This window comes from Atractosteus spatula, chromosome 3 (genome assembly GCF_055471065.1).
Source record: "Atractosteus spatula isolate fAtrSpa1 chromosome 3, fAtrSpa1.hap1, whole genome shotgun sequence".
Taxonomy (NCBI): Eukaryota; Metazoa; Chordata; class Actinopteri; order Semionotiformes; family Lepisosteidae; genus Atractosteus; species Atractosteus spatula.
In genome coordinates, this window is record NC_142708.1 from 4,844,338 (window position 1) to 4,864,309 (window position 19,972).

A 19,972-nucleotide genomic window follows, 5' to 3' on the forward strand; every position below is an offset into this window, starting at 1 on the left:
TTTAAATATGAATTATTGAGAAATTTGGATGTAGCTGAGTGATTTAGAACCACTTGTGTTATCACAAGCTCCAGTTTGTAACTGCATGTACTGTAGATATTTTAAGATGTGGAATAACCATTATAATACTGATAAGTTTACTGTATGATGCATTAGTAAAATGTTAAATGTGTAGGTTACTATACCCTTTAAATGGTAAACTTAATATAAAGCTGTTCACACAGAAATCCTTACTGTACTGTAATTTACTGTTCAAAGTTTGATCTTATTTTATTAATGTAAAATGGTATATTAATACAATTTCTAGAAATCTTAGTTTTTATATAATTCTTATGTATGACTAAATTACATACTTTGCTGTTAAAATAGATCTTTAACATACTGTGTTTCCAATATATTGCAATATATTTCAATATTAATATTATTTCATTAGATTAACTTATTTCATTTGTTGATAAATGGAATGTTTTTCATTTACCTTTGACCTTTATTTAACAGCTACAGTTCTGTGAGAAAATATACATGCCCTTCCAAATTTTCTGACCTTTTGCATATTTTAGTCACAGAGCTTCATGTGGGTCCTAGTGATATATAAAGAGAGCGTGAATGAACAAATAACACCAAGTATTGGTGCTTGTTTAACTTATTTAAAAAACAAAGTCAGCCAACTTGTTCATGTGTGAAGTTAACTCCCCCAAAGTTCAATTAATTAAATTAAAAATATATTTCTGAATACTTCCAAAAAAGGAATCGATGTTTAAAAGGTGACAAAACCATTTCTAAAACACTCAAGGTCCACCAATCCACAGGGTCTTGAAATGAAGGTTTGGGTCGATGGTGAGTCTTACCTAGAGTGGCTGTCCTGCCAAAATCATTCCAAGAGCACAGCTCAAAATCAGCCAGGAAGTCACAGAGAACCCCAGAGCAACATACGGAGACCTGCTGGACTCTCTCGTCTTGGCAAAAAATCAGTGTTCACGACTTCACCATCAGGAAAGCACTGGTAAAAATGGGATTCATTAGAGAGTACCAAGGTAGAAACTGACTTTTCTGCCTCAGGAACTGGATGACTTGTCAGTGAAGGAAGTGTGAGTTCTTTGTATCAGCTATAGAGGAAATACCAGGGCATTTATCCATCAGCTGAAGTGCAGTTGGGTCATGCAACAAGAAAAAGCAAATGCAAGCAAGTCTATAAGAGAATGGATGAAGGAGAAAAAATGTAAAGTTTTGGAATGGCCAACTGAAACTCCAAACCGTAACCCCATAGAAATGTTGGGGCAGGACCTGAAATAAGCAGTTCAAGCTAAAAAACAGCCCTCAAATGTTATTTAGTTGAAGCGGTGTCATGGAGGATGGACTAAAATAAGTTAAACAAGCTCCAAACTGTGGTGTTATTTGTTCACTCAGATGTATCATTGTATTTAATATATCATTAGGATTCCCATGAAGCTTTGATAACACTGAGTGGTGAAAATATGCAAAAATTAAAAAAAAATCTGAAAGGGGGCGAATAGAAATGTATTTTATTTACATAAGCCAGGCTGCCTGATTAGCTGAAGTAGAGTTTCCCAGGAGTACAGACTTGCTTAATATTTCTCTGAAGAAATTGCAGCTAGTTATCAGAAGAAACAAGTGCCTGGTTTGATAAAAAGAAAAACAAATCTCTGAAGTAAAAATCAAAGGGTATGAAGTAGTTAACTGTAAGGAATTTGCTTCCAGGCTTTAGAAAGCAAGTGGCAGCTTCAGAATTTACTATTCTGCCTGTAAGGCTTCACATACCATGTCATAAGGCTTTAAAAGCATGCATAGCATAAGCATATTCTACAGCCATAAATCTGTCCTTTCTGCTTGCACAACTAAAATATTTTAGAACAAATCCTAGTACAACTTTATATGGAAACCAAACCAACCATAACAAATTTTAAGAATACATATGTTAAGCTACTACAAATCAGTAAAATGTTCATTTGTGTTAATTATTATGCAAATGATTTCTAGAAATTATATGATTACTTTAAATTCATATCCCCAGTCTGTCAACGTAATTGATGCTCTGTATATTTCTGTGGAAAACTATAAATAAAATCCCCTCAAAATCATTTCTTTGCTAGAAATATGAAGTACTGAATGAAGTTTATCAGATATTTTTACCTGTTGAGTTGTTAGCAGTTGTTAGCATGCATATACAGTATAAGAGCTTGTATAAGAGAATATTGTTATTGTTGAATAACAGTTGATCCGTTAAGATTAAGATGAAGCATGTATTTGAATGCTGAAGTTGGAAGAGTTATTGTTGGGTGCATTGACAATATGCAAATAAGTTCAAACAAGAAATGACATCTGAAACCTGTACTATCAGTTCATATCGCACATCCTGTGGGATCATTCTGATCTAACAACATTCCAGCGGGGACTGTTACGTCCCAGTGTGTGCCCGTATTGTATGTAAGGGAAAAACTGAGTGAAACGGACTATGTCGGTTGCACTCCTGACCGGAAAAGACAGACTCGAGTATGTCACATTAACATGTAAAAAGCTTATCATACTAGAGACAAACCGAAGGAGAATGCTGTAGATGGGAGTCCAGGGCCTGCTGTCTCATCTGCTGTGACAGCCTGTAGGGTTCCAGATTCTGCAAATGTCAGTGCGACCGATGAGGACGGCTTAGTTTTACGTAATGCTAGACTAACTCTGAAATTTTACAAAATCTACTGTCGTTTCTTAGTCATTTATCAGATCAACAAAGTGAGGACATTATAAATTTAATTCAACAATTTCCAACTCTGTTCGGTGATATTCCCACTCAGACTACCGTATTACAGCATGACATCGATGTGCTAGACCGATTAAGTAAAATGCCTACGCTGTCAATGCCAGTAAAAGGACAATTATAAAGGAGGAGGTCAGTTATCTTCTCGAAAGTGGTTTAGCTAAACCAAGTTATAGTCCGTGGAGCTCCCCGTGCTTACTAGTACCAAAACCCGATTGAACTTTTTTGTACTGATTATCGTAAACTAAATGCAGTCATAGTTCCTGATTTCGTTTCAGCTGCCACGCATGTAAGACTGCCTTGACAATTTAGATTCCACTCGTTTCGTAAGTAAACTCGATTTATTAAAGAGGTACTGACAGGTTCCGCTAACCCACCGCGCTTCTGAAATCTCTGCATTTGTGACTCCAGATCAGTTCTTACAATATACTGTAATGGCATTTGGGTAACGTAATGCACCTGCCACATTCCAGAGATTAGTAAACCTAGTTTTAGCTGACATGCCTAATTGTAATGCGCATTTGGATGATTTGAAAGGGTTGGTTAAGGCTGTCGGGTACATTGTGCACACGTAGTTGGTCTTTGTATTAGTAACGCTAGTTTAGGACGGGTGAGTGCCTTTTGTCTTGACCCTGCCGATGCGGGATTAATGCTAGGATGAAGAAGAAGTGCCTTTTGTCTTGTATGGTTTAGGGTCGTCAATGAAGGTTAGCGATGGCGTTAGAAGACACTGAAGACCGAGTCTTTCAGGTTTGGTTTTGTAGTTAGGCCAGCTTCCCCTCACTTTATTAGTCAGCTCCATTTTGTTTGATATTCACTTTCCTTTGGCAGTGCTCAAGTTCTTTTCCCTCTGTGTTATTGTGCCCTGTATATGTACCAGTCACTTATTCACTTTAAAATAAATCACTTTTGCACCAAACTTTCGTTGTTACACTTTCCAAGTCCCTCACCAGCAACCCACCTGCATCCAAACCCATCCTAAATCTTACACCCCTTTACCCCTAGAAACCTGGGTTCGTAACTGCCCGTGTAACTATGGCTTTCTTGCTAAATGAAATCCACTGAACATCTGAGACGTGCTGAGATGATTTGTGGCATCTAGTGTTCAGAGACCGGTGAACAGGCATGTTTTTGTTTAAGGGTTGCATAGGAGGATGGAATAAAAAAAGACAGCATCTGCAATCTGATGTAAAGCATGTGTTTCAGATGTACAGCACAGATTGTTTTACTACTAGCCTATGATTTTCACAGGAGACTCCCTGTGGATCACATTTGGTGTTGACAAATGTTAATTAGCAGTAAAGTAGCAAATGTAAAATGTCATTTTTTCTACATAACAGTTTCTGTCCTATTTTAAAAGTTTTTTTTATTTTATTTACTGTATAAAGTAAGTATTAAATGTATTTTCATGTTCAGTATAATTTCCTCATTTTTTTTCCTACTTCACTGATCTAAATACACTAGAGGGGATGATTAATAATAGGTAAATATCCAAGGTACAGAGGGATATTTTGACAATATATTGCTCAATAAGACAACTGCAAAATTTAATTACAGTACATAATTAATCATATGTACTGTATGAAGCCATGCTTCTGTTAATGTGAAGAATGAGTAACAATGGTTTATTGAAACACATCTTACTTGGATATTTAGATTGGCATTTAATTTGGTTCTGATGAGTTATTTTTAAAAAATATATATTTTATATAGAACTGTATTAGGAATATTACAATTGTGTGTTGCTTGCTGGGATAGGCATCAGCTCCCCCATGACCCTGTGTTGGATACAGTGGTTAAAAGATGGATGGAAAATTGCTTTTCTTAGCTTGTTTAGGCATGTTTCTTTCTAACATTTGCTCTGCAAATGTTATAGAACATTTGTATACTATATTTTATTCCATCTTCCATAAGCCTGAAATACATTCTCACATACATTAATCATCCTCATAATCATCATCTAAGCTTCCTCGCTGTCCAATCCTCACTAGGATTGTAAAGGTCCTGTAAATCTTTTCCCTGTTTTTCCATGCAATTCGCATTGAAACTGCTGGGTTTCTTGGTAGCACCAGCTTCACTCAGACCCAGACACAATATGGATTGGGATCTGTTGACAGGATCCCATAATTCGGTACTTGGTGTTGTGCGCTTTCTTGAGAACAAGCTTGCATCAAAGCCTTGTCTGTTTTTGTCTTAAGTTATCTTCAATCTGTTTTTAAACATACTCAGTGGGTTCTCGTGTGTTAGGATGTAGGGTATTTAAACCTCTTCTTGTTTGTTTTTCAAATGGATTTCTGTCCCTGCTCTGTGTTGACTGTCTCCCCCCCATTTTCCTTTACTTCATGCTGCCTTTTCTGGAGCAAAATCTTGTCACTTAAACTGCAGCAGACATTCCTCTGTGATCTGTGTTGGTCATCATGAGAATGACAAGTTGCACAGCATGCCTATAATGCAGCCTCTTCAAAATGGTACGACAGTGATGTACTTCCTTTACAGACTGCCTGACAATCAGTGTCACTGAATGCATTTTTTTTAAAACTATTGTTGCCAATGAAGTTATTAATTAGCCTGCCAAAGAAATTCAAGCAAAATCTCTACAGTCATTCATAACTCATCAACATAAAACCATCAAGCAAGAAAGCTACAGTAAATAGAGATAAGAATGGAATATAAATGTAAAGTCAATGTGTTATCTAGTTATCACCTACAGCACAATGGAAAACTGAGGTGTTTTAATTTAGAAAAGTACAGAGATACACTGTACTGTCATTTTTATAAACATTAGTCTTGGTTTAAAAAATCATAAACTATCAAAACCATCAGAATTTTTTTGTATTGATTGCAGCTCCTTTTTAGGTTGTCCTCATCCTAATAAGAGGAATACATCTCAATATAATTGACTTTGCACATCATTGTAAGATTACATTTTCCATCAGTCAAAAAATGTTGTTTAGGAAAAACCCACAACAGCAAGTGCAGCTAATTACTGCATGATCTCCAGCAAACCTCATGGATTTCCTAGCAAGGAAATCAAAAGACAGAGATTGATGTGGCTCATACTGTATGAGGGTGGGGCCTCCTGAGAGGTGTGGGCCTCTTCTGCTGAATAAGAGGCTGAGCTCCATGATAGTGGGTTCATACCTGGATCACATCCCCTCTCACTGGCATACCACCAAAGGGAGAGTGAGCACATGTTAGTCAGCCAGGGCTCTTTTGAGCAGCACAGTGGCCCCCAGGGACTTCAAGCCACCTGCAGGGTTGCAGACACTGCTGTCTGTCTGGGGTGTGCCCATTGGCGCTGAACCTCAGACTGGAGGCAGTGATGCAAAAGCAGCAAATCAGAGGATGGCAGATTGCAGGATAGGCTTCCTCATTCTCCCCCACCTACGGCTACAGGGCTTATAGTTGTGAACTGACAATAACTGATGATCGTTTGTGTAAAAATGAAAAATTACCTTTTTAAAAAAAAAAAAAGATTTGAGGCTGCCCATTGTAAACTATTAGAACCTTTACAAATGAAAATTGCAAATCACAATTTCTAATGAGGGATTTATTCTACATTTTCTTTCAACTGGGCAGAGGTAGGACATAATTTCTCTGCAAGATGTTACTTCTACTTTAATGTCCTTACTGTATATTTGAGACTAGAAATTAATCATAATAAAGTGAATGAGTTTTCTTTGTAGATGGCAGGGACTTGTGTGATTAATGCTTAGGGTTGGAATTGATTCTTGTTAGTGTGCATTTCTTAGCTAAACATTAAATGTTCCTTTTTAGGGGACTGTAGCAATTAACCTTTTGGACTATTGAGAATGTGTTAAGCATGGCCAAACTGGTTATATACTATGAAATGCATTTTCAGTTGTAATTTTACATGGAAAACACTATAACTGTACACAACTTTAATTACTAAGGGCATAACTTTAAAAGAAGTTCATCTTTCTAAAGTTGCACCTTGTATAAAAAAAAACACCTTTTACCAGGGATGGGTTTAATCCTTTTATGGAACCACTAATACAACACCCCTCCTAATTTATAGAGTTGACTTTCCAGCAGCTCTTTTCTTGTATTTGCAGAACAATATGCCATGGTTTAAGTAAGTAAATGAAATGGAGGTCTGACAAAATTGACACAACCATTGATACACAGCAGTAACTAATAGAGGTACTTCAGAATGAAGAGTGGAAACAGATAGCGATACTACCTTTTCCGTCTCCCCCAATTAACGCTATCCTGAAAACACATTTAATCCCCAGTGACACACTAGCAGTATATTAGTACAAAATTGGACTGACTATAGAGTACATGGTTCCACGGGGGTTGTGGCCACCATCTTGGGCATGGTTAGGCTCCCATTCACCCCTGACATTCCCCTTTTTAGCCTCTTTGAGGTTCCTTTTCTTCTTTACACACTCTCCTCCAATAATGGCATTTACACTGGCCCCCTCATCAGGGTAACAGGGCACATGACTCCACATTCAATTACTTCTGGGCCCTTTGCTTGCAGAGTCCCAAGCTCAAAGTTTCGTCCTGTTGTCTTCACTACTAGGGACCTCCTGCTCCCAGACACCAACACGGAGCCTCCCGCTCCTACTCCATTAGGCCACTGTCTCACACACAACCAGCACCCCGGACTCCCAGGTCCACCTCCAGCCCCAACATCACCAGGTTGGGGGATACAAACACACATTTTTCTACATCACCGAGTCTCTTCTGCACTATACACCATGCCGAGACCCATTACACTGTCCATCTCTAACACACACATTCTCTCAGGCATCTCACTTACACCCCTAGGTTGTGACCTCACAGCTGCCAGCACACCTCACTCTGTGCCCAGACACCACTGCACTACCACACATCCACACAGCTGCCAGTGCACCTCACTGTGCCCAGCCACCACTGCAGTAACTCTCAGAGGAATGTAGCTAGATAGACCCCCACTTGCTTCCCCAATACCATGTATTGCCAGGAGGAGGGTCCCTCGACCACACAACCCACTCTCACTAATCAAGTCACAACTCACTCATACAGAGCACACCAACAGCTCTGCTCTCAAACCTAGTAGGATGCGGTCCCTTTAAAACTGATAATCTTAAACTCTGTTTCTTTCAGTCTCCTCCCACACTGACATTCTCACTCTTTTCCTTGGAGGCTATTCCTCTCAATCCCCTCCAGGATCGTCGTTCTTCTCCACCCCTTCACGGGGTTACTGCAGCGGCTAATCAAGTCTTTGTTCACTCATACACGGCAGCGTGCTCTCCTAACATCAGCATCTCTCACCCGCTACTGTTGTGCTTCAGCCCGGCTCTCTCATAGCAGAGCCTCCACATTCGGGAGAACTAGTCTCCCCCATACTCTCACCAATGCAGCCACAACAAGACTACGACCCTGCCAGCTCTTTCCCCTTTGGAGGATGTATTCATGCTGTTTTTAAACCACTCCCACACCTGCTGTTCATTCATTTATTCATGTCAGTTGTGGTTTCCATGGCAGCACATCTCCCTTAATCCGGTGCTCCGCCCCCCACACCAAACACTCCCTGCATTACACCACAAGTGAAAAAAACATCCCATCCCATCAAAATTGCCCCAAAAGCAGTGATCACCATAATTTTAATTTTTAGGCAGTTTAGGCTTGTGCACTCCTCTTAACTACCGTTTACTAATTTCTTAGGGCTACATAGCAATAATGACTTGGCATGCTAAAGTGACTTTTTTGTAGTGCCATTCTGTTCAGGTGTTAATTAACAGGCAGAATGCAGTCGTTAACAAGACCACACATGACAAGCCTCTCTTTTTCCTAGCGTTAATCCCGCATCAGCAGGGTCCGCTTGTCGGCACACCAGTCTCCATTTGGTGGTTTGAACCAAATCTTTGAGCTGACGTTGCCATTAACTGCAACCGAGAAATACTCCAACTGGCGCGTCGCTCCACCTGCTGTCGGAGTGGAGGGGGGAGGAGAACAAAGTAATGTAGCCAATTCATAGAGGGGGATTATTAGGAGGCATGGGAAATTTGGCCAGGATGATGGGGTTACACCCCTACTCTTTTCCAGAAACACCCTGGGATTTTTAATGACCACAGAGAGTCAGGACCTCGGTTTTACATCTCATCCGAAGGACGGCGCTTATTTACAGTATAGTGTCCTCATCACTATACTGGGGCATTAGGACCCACCTGGACCGCAGGGTGAGTGCCCCCTGCTGGCCCCACTAACACCTCTTCCAGCAGCAACCTTAGTTTTTCCCAGGAGATCTCCCATCCAGGTACTGACCAGGCTCACACCTGCTTAGCTTCAGTGGGCTGCCAGTTGTGAGTTGCAGGGTGATATGGCTGCTGGCAACACATGATAAGCCTACCATAAAAAATAACCAGGTACAGTAACTGCAGGATTCATTAGTCTTTACAATTGCAGTGTGTGAATTTACAACATCAAACATGGTGATTCCTCTACTTTTCATTCACAAATCATTAGAAATAAAAAAGTGTAATAAAAAGTCTTTATGATGTAAAAAACACCTTATCCAATAAAAAATATGTACAGCTAAGAAAACAAGGCAGATACAGAAGAAATAACAAACACAAAAATGCCTTGCTGGAAAGTAAATATTCACATTAGATTTAGAAGCACTGAATGTGGGCGAGTCCCTGATTTGTCTTGGGACGGGAAATCAACAAAAAGCCCTATCACTCTGGGAGTTTAGACAAGCAGTGGGAAAAGATAATAAACCAAATCAATTTGAGGGAGGGTCACCATGCCAAGCCTTGAATGTACTGTAAGCAGAATTATTTTTAAAATCAGAAAGAAAATGGCTGGAAGCCAGTGCAAGGACATCAGGTCAGGAGTGATATGAGCACTTGTTTGTGACTTACTGTTTTTAAAGTAATAAGTATTAAAAGTACTGTATTAAAAGACAAACGTGTGGATCATTTTTTCCTGCTACAGGCATAGAAAGTACAGGATGCAGCCCGACAGTATTACTCACATGGAAGAACTCACATAATTCAATGTCTACAGTATTCTACACATGATGTCAATCCAGAATCAAAGAGCACCCCCAACTTTTTCATTTTGGACTGTAACTCAAGTTTACAATCTTTTGTAGAATTCTGCAGAATTGTTGAGAGGGACCAAACAATGTAATCATAATTGAACGAGAATTGTCATTTTCGCTTTCATATTAAATAAAGTGACAAGAAAATACATATTGCTACCTCAACATGAGCTTTAGTGTGCACATATATTTGAGTGTCATCTTCTAGTAGTCATTTGAACCAAGCCATATGAGTATTTGACCAAGGAAAAATATACTGTATAAATGCTGTGACCAAGAAGAAATATATACAGTACACACTAAATGTAATCTACTGTAAATCATATCAGTGGCACAGATTGTTAGCTTTCCTGTAAAAAACAATAGGATAGCCTCGCTAAAAATAATGCAGTAAATAACATATATGTATTTGTTTTTTCTACACCAAAGTTTGTTCACTGGGTAGAATGCTGTAGAGAATCATAGAACAGTAAAGCATAATTTTTATAGCTTTGTAACTTAATTTCTTTGTGACTTATTAGACTTGGGTTGCATGTGTCATTAAAAATCCGTTTGCATGCCAACAATGGCACATGTGTGACGTAGAATGCTGACCCCCGTTTTAAAATCTTTGAATGAAAACAACAATGCAGATATGGACAAGAAAGTGTTCAGAATGTTAAAGGACAGGATATTTTCTTTTGCACTGGCTTATCTCCAGCAGTTACTAAAATTGCTAGTACCATGTCTGGGCAAGGGGATATCCTTTATTATGTTAAGTATTAAAGGACAGAGAAACAAGAGTGAAATAAAGCAAAAAGGATACAGTCTCCAACTGTAGCTTCATACTGTAGGTAATACCAATGCAGTACACATGCAGGAGAATTGCTAAGGTTTCTAGACTGTAAAGGAGTAAAGTGAGATACAGAAAACTACAGATAAAAAATAGCCTTGTCAACATAAAGAATCAAAACATACATGTAGTTAGTCAGATTGGAGATAAAAGAACTCTTAGTGGTCACTAAATCCCAGATGTTATGAAGCGGACAAACTTTGTAAGACCATCAAAATCTGTAAAACCTGATACGAGAGCTTAGGGAATTATTTACAGTATTATGTTTAGCATCAAGGGGCATAAGGGAGAGAAACGGGAGTTAAATGGACTGGGTCCCAGCAAACAGAAAGCACGTGTCATACAGTATGTGATATCACTTCAGCAAGGTTTGCAGGAGTAACCAGGGTAAAATGAGGGAAATGAGAGCAAGCAAAGTCAGGTATACAGAGAGCAGTGCTGAAGAGGCATGTGAAGAATTGAGAATGTTATGCCAGTTTGTGATTAAACTGAGTGATAAATTGTGAATTGATAAATTGATAAATTGAGCATATGCAGTCCATCCAGACTTGTCCCCCCAACAGGAATATGAGCAGTGTGTGCACTTCTCAAGCCATGCACTTAGGCTCTTCTCAATGAAATCAGAAATGTATTTTTCCTGAGTTATTATGCACAACTGTATAATAAAGTAAATGTATAATAAATGTTACGAAAGTAATCTCTGACTTTAAAGTGATAATTAGTGATTATTACTAATAATAAGTAATAATTAATGATGTTCTAAACCCAATTGTTTCCCAAAATGTAGTTTTATTATTTTATACTTTCAACATAAAAAGTAATTATTAATAATCTAACCATTATTATAGCTAACATATTCCTACCTGGTTGTATCTATAATTATAAAAACAAGTTGTTCGTGTATTTGTATTGCCAAACTGAAAATGTAGCACACTATGGTTTTGCATTCATTTTTTATCTGAATCTGCATTGGACAGATCAATAAAAGATGCAGAATTCACCTGAGGACAAATAACAAGCTAACAAGAACAAGCTGGATGAGATCCTTGGACCAGTGAACTGCTGTACTCACTACCAATTAGGCTGGATGTCCTGCATGGCCTATCATTTTTAACCTTCCGTTTTGTTCTATGATCTTGTTTAAGAAAATCTGAAGTTTTTTGTATTACCTTACATGCTTTTTTTTCTTACTGCCAACGATTCCTTTATCACCAAACACGAAGTCCAGATTTCTCTGGGAGCAAATCTTTTAAGAGAGTACTTGTCTTTTAATCGCACTGCAGTCCACCAATTTTCAGTCTTCTGTGTACACTATGATAGTTTATTATAATAATAAGCACCTTTTTTCCTGGCACATTTTCACTTCATTAAGACTTGACTGTGAATTGAATAGACTAAAAAAAATAAGTTGACCTTGTGATGCCTGAAGCACTAAAGTTGTGGGAAGCCATAGCACAAAAGATTCATTGGCAGGTTTTTCCAAGACATCAGCATCTGGTGTATCAGCAATGACAAAGGCAAGAGAAAGTGGTCATTAACAAAGAAAACTTCAGCAGCAATAATTTAGCAAAGGACAGAAGGTTATAGCTTTTTGAGTCTGACTAGTATAAAATAGTAGTTGGAAGAAAAGAAGTACTGCATTGCATTACAAAAAGATGAATGCCCAAATCTGATGTACTGACACTCAAATACGTGACATTTTATTATTATACTCGGTTTTGAATAGTTGAATTTACGATGTTAAGTTTTCACAGTTTCTTTTTGTGGATTTTTAGAATATAATTTTACCGAAGAATCAAGCACAAAACATCATGCAGCAGACCATTAAACCCATTTTCTTCCATGACTCACAGGTGGTAAACTATAAGTCACACATCTCCCCCTCTTCCTAATCCTATCCCTGTCCTGGTGATAGTCCCTGCCTTCAAAACCACAGAGAACCCAAGAATAACCAAAAGAGTATAGTGCCTGGGGCCTGAGGGCCTTCAGCTCCCCTACAGTATCTCAGAGTGGACTTGTGAAACTGAGAGATCTAGCACTGAGTGACCGTCTTCTCCAGCGGTAATACAGGAAGCCGTATCCACTTCTGCTGGACAGATACTGAACTGTAAGTCTGGGTATGAGTTGAAATAAATTCAACACAAGAAACAGTTCTTTTCAGTGTTTTTCTTTTGGATGTTGGAAGCATTTAAGTGTTTTTGATGTTTATGTGTGCACAGGACTGTGAATTATTTTATTTATTTATTGTGCATACCAGCAATGCACATGAACTTTTTTTAATTAAAAAAAGTGTTTCTCAGGTAGACATACTGTATATTGTATCAGATTATCAATCTGTGTTCTCTTGTGTAGTTAATTCCTGTGTGCTCTCAAAATTAGCACATTTTGTGTGCTAATTCCTGAAATAAAAATTGGATATTGAAGTGTACACTTCTGAATTCCATCTAGATTTTCTACATTTTCTAAAATTATCTAGCTGATTTTGTCTGTTCCTATATGTCAGCCTACACATTAGTTTTCCATTTAATAAAATCCATGGAAATCTTAGTTCTTTTAATGTAGCACATTATAAGCAATCTAGTGTTTCCTAAATTCCATAAATATAATCATGTTAAAAAGCACATTTGGTATACTTTCAAATGAAGCTGAAAACATTATTGTCCTCTTTAAACAAAGTTTGTTAATCCCAAGAATTTTGCTAGTGTTAAACCCTCTACAAAATATCCAAATGGATATCACATAATTGGGGTTCTAAGTCATTTGTCTAATCTCATTGTTATTTACTGTATATGCTATTATCAAAAGATAGGTGTGTCTGAATGTGTGACCTTGACTAGATTCCTTTAGGAAAGACTGTTCCCTATCAATCTAGTACTTGGGAAGATTGGTACACTGATGGTACACTGATGGTGTAGCAATGATGATTTGCAGAAATGTTATAAGATGGCTTGATTTTTTCCCAGCAGCTGAAAATATCAAGGTGGAAATGCGTTATCTGTGTAATCTAAAGATCTGATATTTAACATAAAAACATATTTTGTAAATATGTGTTACATTACAAGCTAAGTTGATATTCTCATTGCTACATATACATTATTTTCAGAAATGAAAGTACACTAGAAGCTGGTCCTTTGATACAAAAGCCTTTCTCCTCCCTCTCTGTGATGTCCCAGTACATTATTTGTGTTTCATTATGTACATCTAAGAGATGTCTTTTAAAAAAAGGCATACAGTACATACCAGAATTAGGGATGTACAATATTAATATATATAGTAAATAATGCATACTTGTCAATATTAGGAGCCTAAATCAAATAAAGTGTATTGAAATTCTTCTTTTTATTTGACTTTTTAGATCACTTAAATATTAATGTGTGTAACAATCGCTTTAAAAAGGGTACATTTCATGAAGTATTCATTGTCTGTGAACGAGGCATTAGTGATTTACTTAAGTTTTCAAGGTTGTGTTTTGAATCATATCCTGTTATTCAGATATCCATGTGAACTTGGAAATAACAGTATAGCACAAACAACAAAATCAATGACTCAGAAATAAAATGAACAACAGCTTCGATGCTTCTATGCATTGAAACTAGTTAAGGCATACTCAGAGTTGCTATATTTACTGTGAAAGGAATCATAAAGAGATCAGTGATACATTGATTTTGAAGTGCATGTATTATGCATGCTTTAAAATAATCCATTATCTGAGGTATAAGTATGTAATATTTTACACTGTTTTAACTCTAATTAAAATAAAAATATCGTTCATAAATTATGCATGCAATTGCATCTGAGGAATGCAAAAGTGTTGCAACATAAAGAACCAGCTGAACAAACAATTTTTTGGTTGCCATCTTTGGAATGGAATGTTGCAGCCATTCTGTGCCTGTTAACCTCCCATCAGTTTGAGCAGGAAAATGTCCTGAAATAGCTAATAATTTTAGGGAGGGAGAACTTCAGACATGAATCATCTTATTAACCCATTATGGATTTGGTCATGGTGCCACAGTTAACACCCATATATTGTACAGTCGCTACTGCAGTGTAATGTCTCCTGATCAATGTCAGTGTTTTTTTTAAGTGTTCACTGCAAGGTGCAAGGTGCAATGCTTTTATGGACTATAGAGTTAAAGCTAAAATTTCCTTCAACCATTACTTATTCCTGCAGCACTTTCCTTCCCCTTAGATGTCTTGCAATATCATGCCTTATTGACCTTTAGAGATGCAGAGATCTGGCACCAGATATTCAAATGTAAGGGTTTGTTGGAAGAAGGAACACTGTAGTTGTTCGAAACAGTTTTAGCCCATGTTTATCTCCTATTTAGAATCTCCATTTATTTCTGTTGCATCCCTCCAATTTGGAATAGTAAGCTGGGTGTTTTTACACAATGTGAATTGTGGCCAAGGATCTCACGACTGCACAAGGGGGAAATGAGAAAGTGAGAAAGTGTCCTCCGGCTTGTCCTCCTTCGAGTCACACGTTTACACCACCACAGGCTACACAGCCCTGTTCCGGGGGGTTCAGCATCCACCAGAGGCTTCGGGGGGCTCTGTGTCTCTGGCAGTCAAGCGTGCAGTGGGGTAACTAATCCCACCCTCTTCTTGGTGGCACTTCGCCAGTTGTGAACCACCGCTAGTGACACGACAGAGGAGCAAACTACAGTAGGATCATAGAGCTCAGGATGCTCTCTGTGCAGGTTTCAGGAGGCTCTGACTAACCCCATTCAGACCAACTGTGTTCAAATCTCTGATAGCACAATATTATTCTGTGCTAGGTTTAGGTTTACCTGCCTACAGGTAAGGTTTATGGAATAATTACTTTACCTATAATTATTCAATTTTTCACAGTACTTTCATGCTAAGGCTGTAAACATCAGCTTCTGAAAGGTTGTCTGCATCAAACCAAACATGAATCACAAAGCCCAGCTACATCCTTTCTGTGATTTGTCAGAATGGCATTAACAGTGTGACAGGGCAGCTAATTTTTATCAAAAGAGGGACTGATTTTTCAGTCATAGAAGCAAAAAATCTTCAAATTGCTGAGTGAAAGCTAGTGTGCCTGTTAAGATTGAAGGAAAGCAGACATACTAAAAGTGTGCATAAGAGGGATGTGCTGAGCTCTTAGCAAGTAATGACAGATAAAAGGCAGACCCCCTGATCTGTACTCTATCATTGCTAAGATTTTTGCAGTTTTAAACAGGAGAGGTGACTGAAATAACATATGGGCTGAATATTGTTTTTGAAGTGTCCGTTTTCTTCTGTGTTCACAAGCAGCTTGCACTCATCCAGAAAGTTCTCACTTAATTAAACTTAATTAAACCATATCATCTTTTACCATCCTGATGACTGCCACTGAGCCCTGCCTCAATAAAATAAGCAGCCTTGTCATACTGTTAATACAACTATGACAAATTAGAGGAAGGATGTAGTGGGGCTTTGTGATTCATGCTTGATTTGATGCAGAAACCATTCAGAAGGTGATGCTTATAGCTTGAGTGTGGTAGTACTGTGGGACAACTGAATAATCACTCTGTGGTGGAAGTGGTTAAACAAACTAAAACAAACTAGAAACAAACACCTTTCACAGCCTTCAGAAATAACATTCAGAATTGTGGTATCTTGCTAGAGGAAAAAAACATTGTGAATCTGCAGTCGAACTTGCAATGGTTATTTTATGTATTGGACGTACTTTGAAGCTGAAGATGAAAGGGGAACCACCGAGGTCACTTAGACCAGACCACTCCCTAGATGATAGCTGTAGTGGTTCTGATTCTAAAGGGTTTGGAGACCTGTCATAAGTGCAGTTGGTTTTGACCCTTTGGATTGACTTCGAGGGACAGTGCAATGCAATGACATTGTCACACAATGAAAAGGCTGTTTTTGAGTTCAGTTTTTCTTTTATTTCATTTTTGGTATTCAACGCATAACATGTTTGACAGTTTCGTGTTCAGCATGAAAACAAGATGATTAAAAAAAATCAGCACACAGGATTTATAACACAACATATTTGTCAGAGAATATAAAAAAAGCCAATTGGACCAAACAGTACATACTGTGCTTGTATTGTGTGAAGAACACCCATTATGAGTATTTCAGTCCTGGATTTTGTGTTAATCTGAACAGAAGTTGTCAATGTGAAAACATCTTATTTTTCTTGTTGACTCCCTGCTGCGCTGTGTTTCAAAGGCATATTAAAAGTTGCTAAGGGAAAGGGTAAAGGACAGCTTTCAATGTTCCAGAATTTAACAGCAATGAGAGCTTCTTACAACTTCAAAATAGACAGACGGAATCTAAGGACTCTTTTCTCTGAACAGCTTTGGATTTATTTAGAGCTAAATGTTAAGCTTGTTCCCTTGTCATCACTACCTTTTATGGTATTCCAATGTAAGGGCTTTGGCAGAGTTTTTATTTATGTCTCCCCTTTGTCTCACTCTCCCTTTTCCTGTTGTTTGTTTTGAATGTGTTGCACTGAACTTGTGCTGTCTTTTATGTTTGCTTCTAACAAAGAATCTTTCATCAGCAATGTCTTCTTGTCTTGGCCACCAGAAGCTAATCCTTTTGTCCACTACAATTAGTGGAGTACAGAATCTAAAGAATATAATGGCATTTTGACAGAATAAAATAACTTTACTATTTCATACAGTATGTGTTTATAAATGACAGAAGTCTACATTATCTTAACATTCCCTTTAAAGTGACTTCTGATCAACTTCCATAGAACATTTTTTAAATAATCCTCGTTTACCTGTATTAGACTGATTAGTTACAAAAATCCTCTGTAATGAAACTGGTCTGAGTTGACTGTGTGTTTAACAAAGGTCTTGGTTGACCGACCCTGCTGAACTCCTTCAAAATGTGCTTCCATAAGCCTGGTAGTACACATGATTTTAAGATTGTTCTCTCATCATCTAAACAAAAAACTATCCTAACATAAATCAAAACAAATAAAAATAGCTTCTCACAAATCTCATATCTTGTTTCCTCTGGAAGTTGAAACTAGGAGTCGGCCTATAAATTGGAACATGGCCAAATATGCATGTTTGCATGTTTTAATAAATTCATGTGCCAGATTGTGGTAGCATAGTGGAGCAGTGGTTAGCATTTTGACTTGAGTGCTGGGGCCTGGTTCAGTTCTGGTGGTGTTCTTCCTATGTTTGCGTGGGTTTCCTCTAAGTGCTCTGGTTTCCTCCCACAATGCAAAGATAAATTGGTAGCTTCATTGGCTCCTGGGAAAATGGGCCCTGTTGTGAGTTTGTGCATGTTTGTCTCTTTGTGTGTCCTGTGATGGACTGGCATCTGGTTCAAGGTTTACCCTGCCTTGCACCCGTTGCTTTCTGGGATAGGCATTGACATGCATTGACATTGCATTTGATGAAATGGTCAAACAATGGATGGATGAATTTACCAGATGGCCTTATCTCGGATGTTTAAACTCATCAAGTCTTGGAGCATCTGGGCATTATTTCTAAAAGTACATCTTGTATCCTTAAAGAAAATGAATTTGCAATTGCTTAGTTTCAATATTCATACAGTTTGCTGCATAAACATACATAGTGTTTACAGAATGCTAAGCTTTTTTTAGAATATTGCATCTTGAAAATGATTTAATTAAGCATACCTGGTGCCTCACCCATCTAAAGCATTACTGAAGCTTCAAAATCCCCTCCATTTGATTCTGATTTGATTCTAAAATCCTAGTCAATGAAACATTTCCTGGCTCTCAGTATTGTGGAAACGCAGAGTCCGTTTTTGAAGGTGTAGAGCTCGCTTTGAAGTCAAAAGTGAAAGCCAGGCCTCATTTTGCTGGACTGATGTGATGCACTCCAGGTCAGTTTTGCAATGTTAAAATCGCATGTCTGAATGACATACTGTAGATACATTTGGGAAAAAAAAAGAGAAAACAAGCATGAGCTCAAGTAATTGGGGAATACAGGCATTACTTTCTCACGCCAAGGAACTGGGTGTTCCTGTGATGGCTACTCTTTAACCTTCCTGTTTTTTTTTCCTCTCTCGCCTCCACAGGGGAAGTGTGTGAGCCAAACCCATGTGAGAACGGGGGTGCCTGCTTTACGGGGTTGGCTGACGAGCTGTTTTCATGTGAGTGTCCCGCTGGCTTCACAGGTCCCAAGTGTTCTAGTGTTGTGGAGGTTGGTAAGTGAAAAGCACAGACTACGGCCACACCTTTTATCCTGCATGTTTGTTTCTTATGAGGCCCTGAGCTGTCACGGATTGCGGACCTTCATGCCGGCATTCTGTGGCCTGCTGTCGAGAGCCTCAGTTAGTGGCATTCCTTGTGCAGTTGCTGTCTTAATTCTTGTTGCCTTGTCCTGTGTTGGTGTCAGTCTTTTGCAGTGTACAGTAAGTGCCCAGTGTCAGTGTCACTGTGATAGTAATCGTTCTCCTGTTGTAAGGTGGAAACCCTGTGGGCATGCTCATTGTTAATTTCCAAAGAGGCCTTTTTGAGGCCTGCTGTCTTTTGTGTGCAGTGGCTGCCTTTACAACACATACAGCTTCTTGCTGTCCTACTGTCTTTAGTCATGCAGTGCACTGCAGGCTGCCCATAACCTGAAATTATTCATTCTTATCAACTCAAAATTTCTAAAAAGTCCCCTTTTTGAATTAGTTTTCCTATAAACGCACTGTTCTAAATTAATTAAAAATGCCTATTTTGGTTCAACGACCCAACCCCTGGTGCCTCCTTAGTTTTTGAAAGGCAGAAAACCTTGAAGAGCCACAGAAATGTGCAAATGTGACAGCTAGTTGTGTAAATTTTATCAGAAAAGTAATGTTGATGCTGTCAGCACCATTTAGATCTTAAGGTGGAATATTTAATCAAATACATTTAGGGTTGAAAACAACTTTTAATATTACATAATGTTGCAGTGATAACCAGATGATCATTTGTCCTGAGTAAAGAGAACCCACTATATACTTTGCTGAACAATGGAAGAACAGCCCAACTCATTTGTATGATTCAGTAGTATTGTGAAAGACAGAGCTGTTCTGCTTAGATCTGCACACTCTGGGTTTTAAATTAGAGGTTTTCAGGATTTTTAAAAAATATATCAAAACAAAAAGAATGTGCAGTAAAATATATCAAAGCAATAAACATACTAAATTTAATTTAAGTATTCTTTCTCACTTTAATTTAAGGAGCAAAGGATTCTGAAGGACCGTAATTGTATATAATTTGTCCTGAAATACTTTAGAAATTAATTGTATTAGGACTATGAAAGTTGATACAGCATGACCCTTTCATTTGTCTGTGACTCTAGACATTTCAACATCTACTGTAAATGCATTTAAGATT

At 38.1% G+C, this 19,972-nt stretch overlaps 1 protein-coding gene across 2 annotated transcripts in view; it reads left to right on the top strand.

The window, feature by feature from the left end:
- The window catches only part of LOC148837292 (EGF-like repeat and discoidin I-like domain-containing protein 3), a 253,166-nt gene that overhangs the window by 25,390 nt on the left and 207,804 nt on the right, over positions 1 to 19,972 (top strand). Inside the window, exon 2 of one of the 2 annotated variants that reach the window (XM_088910557.1) lies at positions 18,685 to 18,813. In XM_088910557.1, the coding sequence (XP_088766683.1) occupies positions 18,685 to 18,813 (129 nt within the window). The remainder of the gene's footprint in view (positions 1 to 18,684; positions 18,814 to 19,972) is intronic. The other variant, XM_088910556.1, reaches the window with a different exon arrangement.